At 48.9% G+C, this 18,658-nt stretch overlaps 1 protein-coding gene across 1 annotated transcript in view; it reads left to right on the top strand.

Moving 5' to 3' along the window:
* The window catches only part of COL23A1 (collagen type XXIII alpha 1 chain), a 275,148-nt gene that overhangs the window by 220,408 nt on the left and 36,082 nt on the right, over positions 1–18,658 (top strand). The window contains exons 3-5 of the mRNA XM_060197271.1: positions 8,287–8,331; positions 14,054–14,061; positions 15,467–15,493. Coding sequence (XP_060053254.1) covers positions 8,287–8,331; positions 14,054–14,061; positions 15,467–15,493 — 80 coding nt within the window. The remainder of the gene's footprint in view (positions 1–8,286; positions 8,332–14,053; positions 14,062–15,466; positions 15,494–18,658) is intronic.

The following is an 18,658-nucleotide window of genomic DNA, read 5'->3' as shown; positions in this document are numbered from 1 at the left end:
TGGCCTTGGTTACACAGCCAGGAAGTTCAGAGGCCAGTTCTGGAGTCCCCTAGACCTGGGTTCAAGGCTCAGTTCCACCATGTCCTTGCTATATGACCTTGAAGACACCACAGTCCCAGGAACATGCATGGTACCAGGCTCTCAGGAGAGGCCCAGCTGATGTGGGTGGCCATGGTGCCTGCAGCATGGTTTGGAGCCCACCAGGTACCCCAATCTCAGCCTCCCTCTGGCCCTCAGTGGCTAGGAACCCCAGGAGCTTTGCTCTGCTTTCCACAATATGGTGAAGCACACGGGGCTGGGAAATGGCCGTTGTGACCAGTTTTGACCTTGTTTAAGTACACCATTCTGGAGCAGTCAGTGCATTCACAGGGATGTGCAGCCGTGCCCCCACCCACCACAACTTTCCCACCTTGTGAAGCTCAGAGTCCATATTCACTCCAGGGCCAGAGCCAACTCAGGGGCAGAGCTCATGCCTTATATGTCCAAGACCCTCAAGCTGAACATCGCCTCTCTCTCTCTCTTCCTCTCTCTCAGAAAAATATAAGTCTCTTTTTAAGAAATCACTGTCCATAACACTCCATCAAAAATATATGTGTACACCCATGTTCATAGCAGCACAATTTGTAATAGCTAAAACCTGGACGCAAACCAGGTGCCCAACAACAAGCTGAGAAAGCTGTGGTATATTTTCGTACTGGAATACTATGCAGCTATTAAGAACAGTGAACCCACCTTCTCTGAACCATCCTGGAGGGAGCTAGAAGGAATTGTGTTAAGTGAGCTAAGTCAGAAAGACAAAGACGAGTATGAGATGATCCCATTCATAAGCAGAAGTTAAGAAAGGGAAACCCACCCTGGTAGGGGGACCCCAGAGTTGGAGAGGACAGTCAGCATTACAGGAGGAGCCTCCAATCTGTCAGGATTTGTAGTCCTTGGGATTAGCCAGCCCCATGCACTGTCCACCCCAACCACAGATGAGACAGAAATGGCTCTGTGTTGTCTGACTGCAGCATTGCTGTGAACCCCTCCTTCCCCAGAGCTGCTGATGTGCAGGTATCTGTCTCGGGTATTCAGGGGTACCTAGGGGTGCCAGAGCCCTCGGCAGCCAGGCTGTGTCTGAAACCTCAGGACTTTTTTTTTTTTTTTTTGAGAATTTCCATTTTCAGACTGCTCAACTTCTCCCCTGCCCTCTCTTCTTATCACCGGGGTTATCACTGGAGCTCAGTGCTAGGGCTATGAATCCACCGCTCTCGGTGGCCTTATTTTCCTTTTTATTTTATTTTATAAGACAGAAGGAAATTGAGAGAGGAGTCTCTCTGTCTATCTGGTCCACAGACTCCTCTCTCAATTTCCTTCTGTCTTATAAAATAAAATAAAAGTCTGTCTGTCTATCTGGCCCACAGATAGACAGACAGACTCTGGGGAGAGCCCTGGACTAGCCTTTCTCTCATGGGCTGCATAAGCAGCAGGAGTCCTGGGGCTCAGAGCATCCCAAGTTCATGTTCTCTGGGTAAAGAATCAGTCAGGAGCACAGTAAAGCTTCCCCAGGGTTGCTTCCCTCAGTGCCTGGCAGTCACGCCAGGAGGCTGTGAAGCTGCCTCTTTCTTCCCTCTCACACCAGCAGGTCCCAGCAGTCAGGCCTCGTGTGGCCTGCTCTGTGTGCTGAGACACCAGTGAGGACAGTTGGTCAGTGTGGGACTCAGCTGGACACATTTCCTCCCCCATGGCATCCTTCTGCCCCAGGGGGTAGCAGAAGGAGGGCAGAAAGCACCCCATCTCTGTGTCTGTGCCCCTCATATCAGGTGCTCTGCATCTCTCCTACACCTGGGCTAGATGGTACAATCGTTTAAAGAGAATGCTGGACCAAGGAGATGGCTCAATGCTAGAGCACAGGACTTATATGCCTGAGGCCCTGAAGCCCCAGGTTCAATCCCCAGCACTGCCATAAGCCAGAACGAAGCAGTGATCTCTCTCTCTCTCTCTCTCTCTCTCTCTCTCTCTCTCATATGAAAATTAATAAATAAATCTTTAAGAGAGTACTGGGGTATGGAGAGAACCCTTAGGCCCCCTGACCCATCCACTCCCTCCTCTCTGCACACTTCGCTGGGTCCTGCCCCATTCTGGGAGTTAGGGGCACCAAGCTTCATGCAAGGCAACTGGACACTTCAGTGAACCCCCTTTGAGAAGGAGGAGGAGGAGGAAGATAAAGCCTGTTGGACCTAGAGTAGCTTTCTAGGGAGGGGAGCAGGGGAGACCATACCCTCTTGGTTTCGGGTTTGGTTCCATGGGTCCTAGGGAGGCCTGCATGTAGGTGACAAGGGGAACTTGTAGGGTTGTGAGGTGAAAGTTCCTGGACATGTCATCTCCCTATGGAATTGTCCTAGAAATGGCTGAGCAGTTTCTTTGTAAGTGCAGAATAAAGGGTCAGCCAGTTGTCATTCTGTGGGTTATTCACACAGAGGTCTTTGGTATCTGCATTGGGTTGGTTGGCCCTGGAGAAGCCCCTGGGTCTCATTCTCCTTCTCACTTTCAGTTAGATCCCCATCCAGCCCACCAAACCTGCACCATGTGACACTCAGCCACCCACCCCTGCTCCAGCCCTGCTGAAACTTCCCCCAAAGGCCCCGGGAGATATGGTACCACCCCCACCCGCCTGGATCAATGTTCACTCCACCAGCATCCCTCACATCCAGCCTTCTGCCTAGCCTGGCCCCCCAGGAGAACCGCCCCCAGACAAATGCATTGGTTCAGCCCTCGAAGCCCAGGCAATTAATTTCCTTCATCTGGCTTGAATTACACAGATGGAGAATATCACATTGTACCCCATAATGACCCTCCAAAGACAGTGCTGATGCTTGGGGTTCAGCTTCAGGTAGAGACTGGCTTTCTCTCCCATGTGAAGGCCCCTGTCCAGCCAAGCCCCCACTTCTGCCTGAGGGCAGGGCAACAGCCTTGCTGAGCCTGGCCCCAGCGGCTCCCATGGCCTGCTAGGAGCCCAGAAGCTAGGGTCTGGTGTGCTGGACCTAGCCTGAGAGGGGGGGCTGTTTCTCCCTGGAAGCCAGAGGAGATGGCCCTATGTATACCAGTGGGGTTCTTCTCACATGCCTTCCTGAGCCCTGAAAAATATGGTGCCTAGAGAGAAAAGACCAAGCCCAGGGCAGCCTCCCCAGGGTCCCAGGCACCATCAGCCCCAAGAGATGGGGGCTTAGGAGAGAGTCAGGACTAGTGCTTTAGCCCTAACAGCCTTGAGATGTGGGGGTGAGAGGCTTCTGTTGTTTGTTATGGGGGTGTTGGGTTGCCAGACTCCTCATCTGCCCAAGTCAGAATTTTCCTGTGTAATTACAACACAGAACTCTAGGTCTGTGCCTGGGATTGAGGAATCTAGCACAAATCTTCTTTCAAAACTTGGGGTTGAGGGACTAGGAGGTAACTCACCCAGTGAAGCACACTGTTTACTACATGCAAGAACCCAGGCTCAAGACCCCAGCCACCATGTGGGAGCATCATGCAGAGGGGAAGCTTCTTGATCAGTGGAGCAGAGCTGTGATGTCTCTCCTTCTTGATCTCTCTCCTCCCTTCCCTTCACCCTCTATTTAGGAAAAATTATTAAAAAAAAAAAAAAAAAGATTCCAACAGAAGTGGTAGTGGAATCATATAGGTACAAAACCCTGGCAGCAAAATAGAAAACATAAATACACCATGGTGAATCACTTATAAGGTTTAATGATCTTTGATAAAGTGCCAAGTGGGGGGAACAGCCTTTTCAACAAATGGTCCAGGGAAATCTTAGCATCCACAAGCCAAGAGTAAAGCCAGGCATTTAGCTTACATCACATACAAAAATTAGCTCAAGGGCTGGGGAGACAGCATAATGGTTATGTCAATGGCTTTCTTTTCTTTGTAATTTTTTATATTTATTTATTCCCTTTTTTATTTGAGTTTGTTTATTTATTTATTTACTTACTTATTACTGCATAGAGACAGGGAAAATTGAGAGGAGGAGAGAAAGAGACAGAGAGATACCTGCAGCCCTGCTTCACTACTCGTGAAGATTTTCCCCTGCAAGTGGAGATCAGGGGCTTGAACCTGGATCCTTGTGCACTGTAGTGTGTAGGATTCATTTGTACAGGGGAGTTGGGCTGTAGCTCAGTGGGTTAAGTGCAGGTGGCACAAAGCACAAGGACCGGCATAAGGATCCTTGTTCGAGCCCCCGGCTCCCCATCTGCAGAGGTGTCGCTTCACAGGCGGTGAAGCAGGTCTGCAGGTGTCTATATTTATTCCCTTTTGTTGCCCTTGTTGTTTTATTATTGTAGTTATTACTGTTGTCATTGATGTCATCGTCAGATAGGACAGAGAGAAATGGAGAGAGGAGGGGAAGACAGAGAGGCAGAGAGAAAGATAGACACCTGCAGACCTGCTTCACTGCCTATGAAGCGACTTCCCTGAAGGTGGGGAGCCAGGGGCTCGAAATGTCAATGGCTTTCAAGCCTGAGGCTCCGAGCTCCCAGGTTAGATCCCCTGCACCACCATAAACCAGAGCTGAGCAGTGCTCTGGAAAGGAAGAAAGGAAGGGAGAGAGAGAGGAAGGGAGGGAGGGAGGGAGTAGGTGAAGAGAAGGGAGAGGAAGAGAAAGGAGGAGAAGGAAATTTAACTCAAAAGATAACAAGAGCAAAATTAGACAAATTGTAATTCATCAAAATTAAATATGTCAGAGGAAACAGTTAACAGAGAGCACCCTCTAGAGGGAGAACTATACCCCCTGCAGGGGGAGAGCTTGACAGGTAGTAAAGCAGGGCTGCAGGTGTCTCTCTATCTCTGTCCCTCTCTGTCTTCCCCTTCCCTCTCTATCTCTATCAAATTAATTAATTAATTAAAAATAAATCTTTAGAAGGGTAACTGTAGAAGCAGAGGAACTATTTGCAAAGTCCTTGCCCAGTGAAGGATTAATACCCAGAAAATACCACACACACACACACAAAAAAAAAAAAACAACCTACAGTCCAACAGCAAGAAGCCAAATAAAAGTCTTGAATAGGGTGGAAGAAATAACTCCCATGGGTACTGCACTACTCTACCATGTGCAGGACTTGGGTTCCATCCAGGCCCCCACAAATTGAAGGAAGCTTCAGTGCTATAGTTTCTCACTCCCCTCTCTGGAAAAAGGGAGGTACGCTCGTTGGCTACACTCACTGGTTTCTAAGTAATCTACATAGTCTGGGGCTGGCCTCTCTTCTGGGCTGGTTCTGGGAAGTCTTGAGGTGTTTTAGCATTGACTTTTCCAGTAAAGACCAGTGCTTGTAAAAATAGTCACCATCTCCAGCCCTGCCCAGAGCCTAGTGTGCCATGAGGGCACCATAGAGACAGGGAGCACGCCATCTGCAATTACAGTCTCATGGTGTGGGGAGGTGGCTCAGTGGATAGCACCCATTCCTGGCACACACAAGTCCATGGGTTCAAGGTCTGGGAACTCATATGACAGAGTGGTACTCTGGCTAGCCTCTCTCTAGATATCTATCTAAATAAATGAATATTTCTTTAAAAATAAAAGTGTGGTGACTAGGAGATATCTTACCTGGTAGAGTGCATACTTTGCTAGGCATGAAGAGAGCTGTGTCCCTATAAGCAGGGGTGGTGGCAGCAAGGAACTCCTGAAAGCCAGAAGTGCCCTGGTGGTGTGGGCTCTGTAAGCACCAGTGTCCACCTGCACAGAGCAGGGAGTGAGGAGGAGTCAGGTAATCTGACCTCAGAGGCAGCTATACATGGCAGTCACTGTGTTTGACCCTTTCCACACTAGCTATTGTCTTAGCTCCAAGAATGAACATGACAGAGAGAGAGAGAGAGAGATCCTATACATTCTTACCAAGAACTTAAACATTGGGAGTCAAGATAACATAGAAGTGAATCAACTTAGAAGTTGTGTTCTTAGATGCACTTCTTGTCATCTCTGAGTCTTTAGAGCAGGGGTGAAAAATGTCCACCAGAAAACAAATCCAGAAATCTGTTTTTGTCTCTGCTTGTGCCCAAAGCAGCCCCAGGCAGGACTCAAAATTCCATCAGCCTAATGTTTCATAGCAACATTAAGTGCTAATTTCTCAGCTGATAATCTTGCATGGCCAGCGAAAGATGACATAAATATCCGAATGGCCCTCTGGTGTAGAACCTCGTTGGTGAAATGGGAAGAAAGTGGGTTCCTTCCAGTGACCATTGGTGAGGGGGTGATGGCAGGAATGGAGGTGGGCGGGGTGGCTCTGACCTCAGTGGACGCAGCTTCCCCTTATCTGCTCTCCCCTAAAAATGCATCCCACTCTCAGGGGTGTATTATTCACTCATTCATTCATTCATTCATTCATTCATTCATTTGATAGAGACAGAGAGAAATTGAGAGGGGAAAGAGGAGAGAGACAGAGACACCTGCAGCACTGCTTCACCAATCATGAAGCTTTCCCCCCAGCAGGTGGGGGTGGAGGACTTGAACCCAGTTCTTTCATGTGGTAGCAAGTGTGCATCCCACCTGACCCAATCAAGGGATGTACTATCTCTCTCAAAACAGACTGGGAGGCAGCACCCCATCTTTTGGCATAGCAGGATCTGTTCAACAACTTCTAGACTTTCACCCAGATGTGGTATTAGAATATAAAGTGGGGGTGAAGGAGGCTGGTGTTCACCCTGGTAGCAGCCGGAACCTCTGGCTGGGGTCAGCTAAGGGTGTTTTTAAGCTCAGAGGTAGATAATATTCAGCTCCAAATTTTCTGTGTTGTTGCTCTGTGGAAACTGCTTTGCCTCTCAACCTTCAGTACTGTCTGACCCATGCAACAACAAAAAATAATAATAATAGTAATAAAATAAGGAAAGGGGCCAGGAGATAGTGCACTGGGTTAAGCATACATAGTACAAAGCGCAAAGACCGGCAGAAGGATCCTAGTTCAAGCCCCTTACAAGTTGTGAAGCAGGTCTGCAGGTGTCTATCTTTTTATCCCCCTCCCTATGCCCCCTCCTCTCTCAATTTCTCTCTGTCCTATACAATAAAAAAAAAAATGAAAAAAATGGCCACCTGGACCAGTGGATTCTTTTTTTTTTTTTTTTTTGCCTCCAGGATTATTGCTGGGGCTCAGTGCCAGCACCATGAATCCACTGCTCCTGCTCCTGAAGGCCTCTCTTTTTTTTTCCCTTTTGTTGCCCTTGTTGTTGTAGCCTTCTTGTGGTTATTATTATTGTTGTTGATGTTGTTCATTGTTGGATAGAACAGAGAGAAATGGAGAGAGGAGGGGGAGACAGAGAGGGGTAGAGAAAGATAGACACCTGCAGATCTTCTTCACTGCCTGTGAAGCGACTCCCCTGCAGGTGGGGAGCCAGGGGCTCAAACTGGGATCCTTACGCAGGTCCTTGTGCTTTGCGCCACATGCGCTTAACCTGCTGTGCTACCACCCGACCCCCCAACCAGTGGATTCTTAGTGCCAGCACCAAGCCTCAGTCATAATCCTTAAAACAAAAAATAAAAAATAAAGAAAGAAGGAAGGAGAATGGAATGGAATGGTAGGGGAGGAAAGAAAGGGGAGGGAATGAGAAGGGAAGGGAGCAAAGGGGTGTCAGAGACGTTCGAAGGAGCTCAAGGGGTGAGCCGTGCAGAACCCAGGGCAAAGCCAAGGATGGGCCACTGAGCCCCCACCACCAGCACTGTCACCCCAGACATGAGAGACATGGACAGAGGGTGGCAGGCAGAGGTAGCAGGAAGCATGTGATAAATCCAGAAAAGGCTTAGAGGTGTGTGCTAGAAGGACTGGGCAGACAGGGAGGTGCGTGGTCTGCAATGAAATCCCACATTTACAGCTTCTTCCTGAAGCTGGGACGTGTGGGCAGTGAGGAAGGTTCCGGCAAACGAAGGAAGAGTAGATGGGCAAGGCAGTGTCTGCTGTGACACCAGGAAGGGTTTGGAAGACCAGGCATGTTAGCTCTGTGGTTTCAGCTGGGGGAGATTAGGAAGCGTGGGTTGGGGCGTCCTGTAGTCCTAAGGTAAGGCCCCCACCCCCCACCCAGCGGCTGCACTTCTCACAGCTCTGCTGCTCTCAGCTGGTGACTCTACTACCATTCGGGTCAGGGAGGGACTGTGAGTGAGTGAATGAATAGATCATTAAAAAACTGAATGGGGAATGCAGACAACAGGAAGTTGGTGGGTGGGCACCTTCCCTCCAGTAAGCATGCAGCTCCCAGGGGTGGGGCAGGAGTCCCCTATGCCCACATCCACTGGCTTCCCTGTTTCAACCAGTCTACCTTTCCCTTCCTGTCTAGGCCCCCCTGGACGACGTGGCAAGCCTGGAAGAAGAGGCGACCCTGGTGCGTCCCCATTTTCTTCTCATTTTATTTAATTTTATTTTATTTTCAGCTTAATGGTGTACAGTACAGTTGTGGCACATGGGTACAAGGGTATCTCCCCTTGATAGGTGTCTGCATATTTTCTTTTTTATCACTTTACTGAGGAAATAATTGACTGACAGGATTGTCACTGTCATGGGGTACAGTTCCAAATCCCCCCAAGATAGGGATCTGCACATCTCACCCCCACCATGAGCACTAGGTCCCCAGGCCCTCAGCACCTTCCTCACCCCCCACCCCTGCTGAGTCACAGCCTACTGAGGTGTAGTCTGTGCCTGGCTTTGTCTCCCAGGTCCCACAGATGGGTGACACTGCCCTGTCCATAGCCATCCTTCTCCTTCTCACTTGTTTCACCTGAGTCCCAGGTCTCCTCAGTCCCTAAAGCTGTCCCCACAGTCTGTCTTTGACCTGAGACCCTGCTGGAGGGGCCAGTCCCCCACACTACAGGCCAGGTCCTTCTTTTGCTTCTACTTCTAACCTCTGTCCTCCAGGGTCACAGTACCCAGGGGATGTCCCCTCTGTAACCTGGGTCACCACCACCGAGGTCAGCGGCCTGGCCAGCTGTGGCCAACACCCGTCCCTTGGCTGTCCTTGCCATGCCATGACCTGACACTTGGCTGTCACCTTGGTGTGAGCAGCACAGAGCACATGGCCCTCTCTGGTTGGTCTTGGCTGAACCCAGTGTTTATTTCTAGATAGTTCAGCAAAGAAGTTTTGCTGCCTTCCCTTGTACAAACCAGGCCTCTTTCTAAGCCCCAGAATATGTGGGGGAGTCTCTTTCCTGGGGGGTCAGGGTCTGGCTGGGTGCCCACCTGTCACTGCTGTGGACTGCAAGCAGAGCTACCCCTCTACAAAGCCAGCACAGTCCTATCAAGTCTTCAGTTGGGTATTTTCAGAAACTGACAAACCAACCAAAATCTCATAGAGAAATGCAAAGAATCCAAAATAACCTAAACACATTTTAGTGGTAAATCAAGGGTAAAAAGCCTCACACATCCCAACTTTAAAACTTAGTGCCAAACCACGATAGTCAAGACTGTGGCTCTGGCATAAGGACAGATCAATATAATATACAGATCAATCAAATACGATTGAAATTCCAGAAACAAGCTCTTACAGTTACCATCAACTTAATTTTGACAGCTATGCCAATACAACTCAGTGGTTTTAGGACCACTAAGTGGAAAATAATGAAGTTAGACTTCTTCCTCACACTATACACAAAAACAAACTCAATATATGTCAATCTAAGCGGTAAAATGATAAAATTCTTATAAGAAAACTTAGGTATGTATTTTCAATCTTGGGTTAGACAATAATTTTTTATTGGCACTTTAAATAGTTTACAAAAGTGTAAGATTTCAGACTAGACAGTAGTTTCTTAGCTATGACACCAAAAGAACCAGTGACAAAGGGGGGAAGTGATAAATTAAAGTTTGTCAATGTTCCTGAGAGGAACAGTAGATATGAAGTAGCAGAAGAAAGAATTGATGAATTAGAAGACCTACATGGTAGAAATTATAAACAGCCTCAGAGGAGCTCTGGAGGACACCTCTCGGCACACCAGCATACATACAACAGGGTACAGGCAGGTCAAAGCAAGAGAAAGGGCACAAGGACCCATGTAAGGATCCCGGTTCGAGCCCCGGCTCCCCACCTGCAGGGGAGTCGCTTCACAGGCGGGGAAGCAGGTCTGCAGGTGTCTGTCTTTCTCTCCCCCTCTCTGTCTTCCCCTCCTCTCTCCATTTCTCTCTGTCCTATCCAACAACGACGACGACATGAGTAACAACAACACTAATAACTACAACAATAAAAAAAACAAGGGCAACAAAAGGGTAAATAAATTTAAAAAACAAGAGAAAGGAACAGAAGCAATTATATTAAGATAATAATAATAAGGCTTCGGGAGTCAGGCAGTAGCGCAGTGGGTTAAGCGTACATGGTGTGAAGTGCAAGGACTCGTGTAAGGATCCCAGTTCGAGCCCCCAGCTCCCCACCTGCAGGGGAGTTGCTTCACAGTGGTATCTATCTTCCTCTCCCCCTCTCTGTCTTCCCCTCCTCCATTTCTCTGTCCTATCTAACAACAATGACATCAATAACAACAACAATAACAACTACAAAAACAATAAAATCAACAAGGGCAACAAAAGGGAAAATAAATAAATAACAAAATAAGGCTTCCCAGTTTTTATGAAAGCACTACTGAAAGCTTAATGAACTCTAAGATAAAGACAGAGATACAATTAGACATACCATGGTGAAGATGCTAAAAGTTAAAAGGGAAAATCTTGAAAACAGCAAGAGAAAACTCAGATCAGCCAGATATAAGCACCTCAGTAAGAATAATAGCTGACTTTCCATCAGTAACAGTGCAGGCCAGAAGATAGTAGGATGAGTTGACTTACTCAGAGAGCAAAAAATAAACCATCAGTCAAGACTCAGACCCGAGTATGGGAGATAGCATAATGGTTATGCAGATCAACTCTTTTGCCTGAGGCTGCAAAGTCCCAGGTTCAGTCCCCCACCCACCATAAACCAGAGCTGAGCAGTGCTCTGGTTTAAAAATAAAATTAAAAAAAGACTCAGACCCAGGAAAACTATCTTTCTGAAAAGTAAAAGATAAAAAAGAAAAAGTGAAAGGTAAAATTTCAAAATGGCAGTATTGTAGAATCTATGAATATACAAAAAGAAAAAAAGCCAGTGTATACTGCTCTTAAATGAGTGAATTTCATCTCAATAGAGCTGTTGCTTTTTTTTTTTTTTTAATTCAGTGCATTTACTTTCCATTTGGGTGGCCTTACTGTGCAAGGTAACTCTCAGATCCAATCCCTCATCCAAACTGCTTGCCCCTGAGTCCCAGGGATGCTACCACCCTCAAACCTGACAGGTGATTTCACCAGGGGCCTGTCTAGAGGCTCTCAGCCTGTTGTACATTCAGAGTTTGCTCTGCAATATGTAGCCAAACAGTGAGAAACCACCAGATATTTCTTTTCTCTCTGGGACCTAAAAGGTGTGTGTGTGTGTGTGTGTGTGTGTGTGTGTGTGTGTGTGTGTGTGTGTGTGTGTGTGTGTGTGTGTGTGTACACATATGCATGTTGGAGATAGAACAGTCGATATGGCCTCAGCACTTCTCCGACACCTCTCGTTAACTCTTGTTTCTGAAGTTGACTTGTAGGAGCCTTTTGCTACCCAGATATTTAACCTCTGTGGCATGAGTTAAAAGTACATCTCTGTAGGCTGGGAGTATGGATTGAACTGCCAGTGTTCATGTTCAGCAGGGAAGCAATTATAGAAGCCAGACTTTCCACCTTCTGCACACAACAATGATCCTGGATCCATACTCCCAGAGGGATAAAGAATAGAAAAGCTTCCAAGGGAGGGGATTGGATATGGAGTTTTGGTGGTGGGAATTATACCCCTCTTATTCTATGGTCTTGTCAATATTTCCATTTTATAAATAAAAAAAATTTTTAAGTACATCTCCGGGGATGAGCAGTGATGCACCTGGTAGAGCACACACATCGTGATGTGTGAGAACCTGGGCTCAGGCCCTCAATTCCCACCTGCAAGGAGAAGCTTCACAAGTGATGGAGCAGTACTGCAGGCACCTCTGTCTCTCTCTCTCTCTCTGTGTGTGTGTGTGTGTGTGTGTGTGTGTGTCAGAAAAAGAAAGAGAGAGAAGAAGAAAAAAGAAAGTGTGTGTGGTGTGTTAGGAAAAGAGAGAGAGAGAGAAGAAGAAAAAAGGAAGAGAGGAAGAAAGGAAGGAAGGGAGGGAGGAAGGGAGGAAGAAAGGAGTGGCCAGTGGAAGTGGTGGCCCTGATGACAAATAAAAAGGATGGGGAACAGGAGGGGGAGAGAGAAAAGAAATGTGTTTCCCAGTTTGACTTTGACACTTCCAGTGCTTCCTACCCTGCAGACATTGTTCATTTTTATATGATTGGACCAGACATTTATTTTATGGCTCCTGGATATGAAGTGCAGTTAGAAAAGGCTGCCCCTCTCCAAAATCGGAAAGGAATTTCCCCACTTTTTCCTGAAAGAATTTCATGATTTTTTTTAACATGTAAGTCTTTGATCCTTATGGAATTTATTCCAGTTCATGTGGAGACCTGGTTCCAACTTGGCTCTTCCCAGATCACTAAGGGGTTCAGATAGAGGGTTGAAGGGACACTGACAGATAGAGGGTTGAAGGGACAATTACCTCTCATTGTCACAGTGGTATCCACATGCCAGTGGCCTGCCAGCTGCCTGTCCAGACTCTGAGCCACCACGTCACCATTCTTGGGTGTTAGCACCATTATGAATCTGCTTTTCAGGCCAAAACTCTTTGTCTCATCTTCCCTTTCTCTACTTCCCATGCTCCCCGTCCCCATTAAGTTAGTGTAAGGAAGTCCCTCCTCTGGGTGTCTATGGAGCCTTGTTACACAGGTACAAGGGATTAATCCACTGATCACTGGTGGTTGAACTTGGTCTCGAGCCTCTCCCATCCCTGAAGTCTGAGTGAGATGGGAAATTTAGGCCTCCTCATCATGGGACTTGTTCTCCCTGTACCCAGCCGCCCTTCAGGGCCTCCAGAAGTAACCTCATTCACACTCACTGATGATAAACACCAAAGGCTTGGGGAGCCGAGGTCTCTGAGGATTGACTACATATACGTGGGCTCCAAAGGAGCACATGTTTATTTCCTTTAAGTCACAACATTGTACCAACTGCCCCCCTCACTCCCCAGGCTGAGGTAGAGTCCAGGGGAGCAAGCAAGGGGGCCATTCAGCAGCCGTGTGGCTCTGTAGTAAGTGGGCCAGGGGGCTTGGAGCTGGGAGACTGCCTCCCGAGATGAGCTCACCCCCTAACCATGTGGCCAAGGGACAGGTACCCCTTCTGAGCCTCAGCAGAGTCCTCCATAGATGGGGGTGCTCCTCATGAATTCACAAAGATCAAAAGGTCACAGGAGTCAAAAGCCACACACAGTGGCCTGAAGAAGGGGGCGGGGCATACATGCCCCTGGCCTTTGGGTACATAGCCCCCTCAGCCCAAAAGGTTTTCTCTCCTGGACTCCCCATAGAAATTAGCGACCCCAGAGTGGGGTGAGGGGTGAACCCAGGGCCTCACAGGGTAAGACTGGTGAGCGGCCTCCCAGCACGGCCTCTTCCTTTCTGCCCTGAGTGAGGACCACTCCAGAGCACTGCTTCACCCAGAGCTTCATGCTAATGCTCTCCCAGCTCAGCTGTCTCCCAGCCCTGAATGTGTTTTTCTCACAGAAACAAGATTCAATTCCTGAGGGCTGGGTGGTGGTGCATTAAGTTAAGTGGATGTATTACCATGAACAAGGACTTAGGTTCAAGGCCCCAGTCCCCACCTGCAGGGTCTACAGACATCTCTCTCTCTCTCTCTTTCCCTTCACCTCAATTTCTCTAGGTTCTATCAAATATAAATAAAGTTTTTTAAAAATTAAAAAAGAAGAAAAGATTCGACTCCTACCAGCTTGCTAGCACCCCCCACAGGAGTGAGCCCCTGAAGGGGACCAGCAACACAGCAACAGCTCCCCCACATGAGCCCATGAACCCACCTGGGGACACTCCTGTGCCAGTACTAAAGCCTTGGCAGAAGGGTGGTCAGTGCTGGGGGCAGTTAAAGACCCCCTCCCTCTGCTCCTGACCGTGGCTTCTCTGCTTGTGTTTTGCAGGTCCTCCCGTAAGTGTCCTGGTGTGCATCCCAACTCCTGAAAGATAAGACACTCCTCTCTCTTTCTCTTTGTAGCACTTGCCTGAAAATAGTGCCCTTCCTGGGGGGGGGGGGGGGGGGGCAAGGAGCCTGGGCTTGTCCAGGCAGCTGACAAGTGCAAGCACAGAGCCCCCAAAGGGCTCCACGTGCCCCCACCCAGAAGCAGTCTGGGTCCCTTCTCCTTCCCGGAGAGCTGGCTTGAACCCACCCTTCCTTGCCAGAGCTTGACCCAACTTGGTGCCCAAGAATGCACTCCCCAGGCTCACTGGTGCTGACACCCCACAGTGGATGATGGGTCTGAGAGGGTTTGGTCTCACAAGCTTGACTACAAAGGTATCTGGCATCTCTGCCAGGAATAACAGTCAGCATCCCAGCCTCCATTTTCCTTCTCAGCCAAATTATGGGGCAGCCGAGATCCCAGTGCACCACTGACCAGCCAAGGCACTTGGTTCAGAAACAGGGAGCAAGGCACAGTTAGGGACCCCCCAAAAAATACATTTTCCCCCAAAACACAGGACAAGTCTGCCTTCGTTCAGAGACCATAAACCCTGAGGAATCCATTCAAGAAGCATATTAGCGGTGCACTGGGGCCAACTTTCTGAAAGGAATTCCTTTCCTCTGAGCGGCTGCCTTTTGGAACTGGGCCCATGGGGCTGACTCACCCCCACCCCCACCCCCGTCAGCACCCTGGGACCTGGGTGCTAGACAAGCAGCGCCCCCTCAGGCCAGGAAGAGCAGGCGGCAAGAATGTGGCCTTTGAGTCATCGCTGGCTATGACATGGAAATCAGCCTGTGCAGACTCGCTGGAGGGCCTGAGGAGGAGGGTGAGGGACAGATTCCAATTCGATTTTTTTTCTTTTTTGCACTTGACTGTTAAACTATTCAGCGGGCTGAGCAAATGCCGAGTGTTCAAGCTGCAACCTGGTGTGTAGATGGCTCGCTAGGTAGTCACGGCTCCAAATATCTGGGGCACAGAGAGGCTTCCCCCAGCTCTCCAGGCTGACTTCCCTCCTGGTGGCAACAGGCAGGACCCCCAAATCTGCTCTCCAGGCCCCTCCTCCCCCTCGCAGGAGCATTTTTATCCAAGGTCCCTCGGGAAGGCCATGTCCCCAAGTGTCTACCAGGTCACAGTGGGGAGGACAGTAGGGGACACCCTGGGAGGAGGGGTATGGGAGCTCCATCCCATCTCTCAGACCCATTGTAACCCCAAGTTCTCCCCCCTGAGCAGATGGGAAGAAGACCCCCACTTCCCACCCCACCACCATGCTGCCAGCCTCACAGACTATGGGGACAGAAGGCATTGGTTGGGTTCTAAGTATTGCCATATGGTTTGCTGCCGAAAGTCTGATTATTAATCACATATTAATCACCACAGGGGCAATCAGGACGAGATGGCTACCCGGTAATTTGCCATTTATTTGGTTTTTTGCTTTCCTTGCCCTTCTCTCTCAAGCCAATATTCTCCCTCTGAGCCTTTATTTTACTGCCTGGGCCCTCTCTCTCCTGCCGTGCCCCACGGTGGCTGAGGTCTCTCTGTGGAAGGAATTAGCACTGTTAGCTCTGGGGAGATGTGTCCATCTGCAGGGCCTGGGTCAACAGGGGTCTGTGTGCAGCTCCAGTCACCCAACAGTCAAAGAACAGAAACTTCCAGAAGGGGCCTCATCAGCATTTGAATCCACCCAACACCTATCTTCTGATCCAACGGGTCAGCCCAGGTACAGGACCAGTCTGCTCTGGGGTGTCCTCCAGGCTGACTTAGTCACTGCTTTTTCCGGGAGGGCAGCAGTGGTGCCCAGTGTGCTCCAAGGTAATGGGAGACGTGTTAGTGCCTATTTATTTATTTATTTATTTATTTTACTGGCAGGGCTTCACTTGGGCTTTGTGCCTGCACAGTTGCAACACTCTCAGTTGATTTTTTTTCTTTTTCTTTTTTCCAAATAGAGGATGAAAGACAGAGAGGAAGACAGAGACAAAGAAGGAGACAGAGAGGAGGAGAGACACCACAGCACCTCTCCACTACTCATGAAGCTTCCCTCCTGTAGGTACACCCAAGTGGTGGCTAGAAGCTTGAACCCAAGTCCTCATACATGGTAAATTGTACTCTCTACCAGACAAACTACCTCCCAGCTCATTATTTTTATTTTTAAAAACCAATTGGCAGGGAGTCGGGCGGTAGTGCAGCAGGTTAAGTGCATGTGGCGCAAAGCCCAAGGACTGACATAAGGATCCTGGTTCGAGCCCTCAGCTCCCCACCTGCAGGGGAGTCGCTTCACAGGCGGTGAAGCAGGTCTGCAGGTGTCTATCTTTCTTTCCCCCTCTCTGTCTTCCCCTCCTCTCTCCATTTCTCTCTGTCTTATCCAACAATGATGATAATAATAATAATTACAACAAGAAGACAACCAGGGCAACAAAAGGGAATAAACAAATAAATAAATATTTTTTTTAAAAAACACCAATTGGCTTTTATGCCTGAGGCACCAAAAATCCCAGATTCAGTCCCCATGGGGCACCATCTCTATCTCCCCCCTCCCTCTCAATTTCTATCCTAAATAAATCAATAAATAAATATCTTAAAATCATTTGGAAGGGGCCAGGTGGTGGCGCATCTGGTTGATCACACGTCACAGTGCACAAGGACCTGGGTTCGAGCCCCTGGCCCCCACCTACAGGGGGAAAGCTTCACAGTGGTGAAGCAGTGCTTCAGGTGTCTCTCTGTCTCTCTCCCTCTCTATCATCCCCTTCCCTCTCTATTTCTGGCTGCCTCTATCCAAATAAATAAATAAATAAATAAAGGTAATTTTTTTAAAAATCATTTGGAGGAAGCAGAGAGATAACACTGTAATATCACACAGAGTTTTCATGTGAGGTCCCATGTTCAAACCCCAGTCCTATCAAGAACCAGAGCTAAGTGGTGCTCTGAGAAATGAAAGAAAGAAAGAAAGAAAGAAAGAAAGAAAGGGAGAAAGACAGAAAGAAAGAGAGAGAGAGAGGGAGAGAGAAAGAAAGAAAGAAAGAAAGAAAGAAAGAAAGAAAGAAAGAAAGAAAGAAAGGGAAAGAAAGGAAGAAGGAAAGGGAAGGAGGGAAAGAAAGGAAGAAAGAGAGGGAAACAATGGGAGAAAGGGAAAGAAAGGAAGAATTTTGCTATATCTGCAGGTCCTGCCTTTAACTCATAATGTTCTGAGTTCTAAAACTCCCTGGTGCTGCAGATTCTCATGATACCTACACCCGGCTCTCAAAAATGGTAATTCCCTTTGAGCTCTGTGCTTGCAATTCCAAACTTAGCTATCAGGTGGCAGTGAGATTCAGACACTTGTGGAAACTAATTTCTCTCAGACTGTGAATCATATTCCCAGGGTGAGCGGTGGGGACACCAGACCCCACAGCAGCCTCTTCTCCCTCTGACACCAGCCCTGCCCTTGATCCCTGACATGGATGAGTAGAGGTGGGGGCTGTGAGGTAGGTTCTGTGTGTGGCAGGCAGGAGTCCGGTGCAAAGTTAGGTACCCAGGGCTAAAACCTACCACTCAGTGGCTGCCCTGAGAAGAGGGGATCGAGGGCTTAGGGCACATGTGGTCACACCTGGAACACTTAGGACTGTGCCCCCCCCCCCAGGTCACAACACACAGTGGTGGGGTTCCTAAGGCTACTTCAGGTCTGTCAGGAATTAAATCTGAGCTTCAATATGTGTGAGGCCCCCAGCCCAGAGACAGGGCTCCATGAATGTCCAGGAAATGAGGACTGCTTGTGACTCAGTGTGTCCCTTTTGTATGAGGTCCAGAACCTTCTGCAAAGGAAGCAAGTTAGGGCTTAGCAGCCTACCCAGGCCTGTCTGCAGGCAGCTTCAGACTGGAAGCCTGAGCAGGCTGGGTCAGGTGAGAGGTTTGGGGAAACCAGACCCCACCCTGGGCTACCACAGGTCACCCCTCTTCCTAGGGCTCCCTAGCCTATGCCTCTTAATTCCACACAGATAGGGGCATCTTTGCTGGCTGGACTGGTCCACTCCACTGACTCCAGAGCAGGCCAGCTTACTGAGCTGTGTGCCTCCAGTCACCCCACTTCTGGCACCGCCACATGGGCTGTCCTTTCCAGAGGCCCAGTGGGTGAGCAACTCCTCTCCCAGAATCCCCGGCATGAGGAAACACAAGCCATGTGGGTGAGGGGAGGGGAGAAGAGGCAGAGGAGGAGCAGGATTTCCTTCAGCTGGTGGGGCACATGTGTTTTGAGCTGAAACCCAAATCTCCTGGCTCCCAGCCTGGGGTCTATTTACAGACAGGTCCTTGTGGTCACCCCAAAGGTTAGGGCAACAGCCACAGTTCCAGAGGCCCAGACAGCCTTGGGGGCACCTCATGGACTGAGGGCTGCATAGCTTCAACTGTGTGGACCCAAGCCCAGATCCTGGTACTGTTGCCTGGACTCCCTGACCTCTCAGAACCTAGCAAGGTCAGATGCAGAGGTGGAAGGTTAGTGGAGTGACACATGCAGAACCCAAGTCCAGTGCAGCTGTGGCCACCTCTGGATAGACATCACTGCTCTCTTCATCAGTCCACTCAACCAGCACACACTGGCAG

The sequence above is a fragment of the Erinaceus europaeus genome, chromosome 9 (assembly GCF_950295315.1).
Source record: "Erinaceus europaeus chromosome 9, mEriEur2.1, whole genome shotgun sequence".
Classification (NCBI taxonomy): Eukaryota; Metazoa; Chordata; class Mammalia; order Eulipotyphla; family Erinaceidae; genus Erinaceus; species Erinaceus europaeus.
The sequence above is the reverse complement of the archived record's forward strand: the minus strand, read 5'-3'. Positions and strand labels throughout refer to the sequence as shown.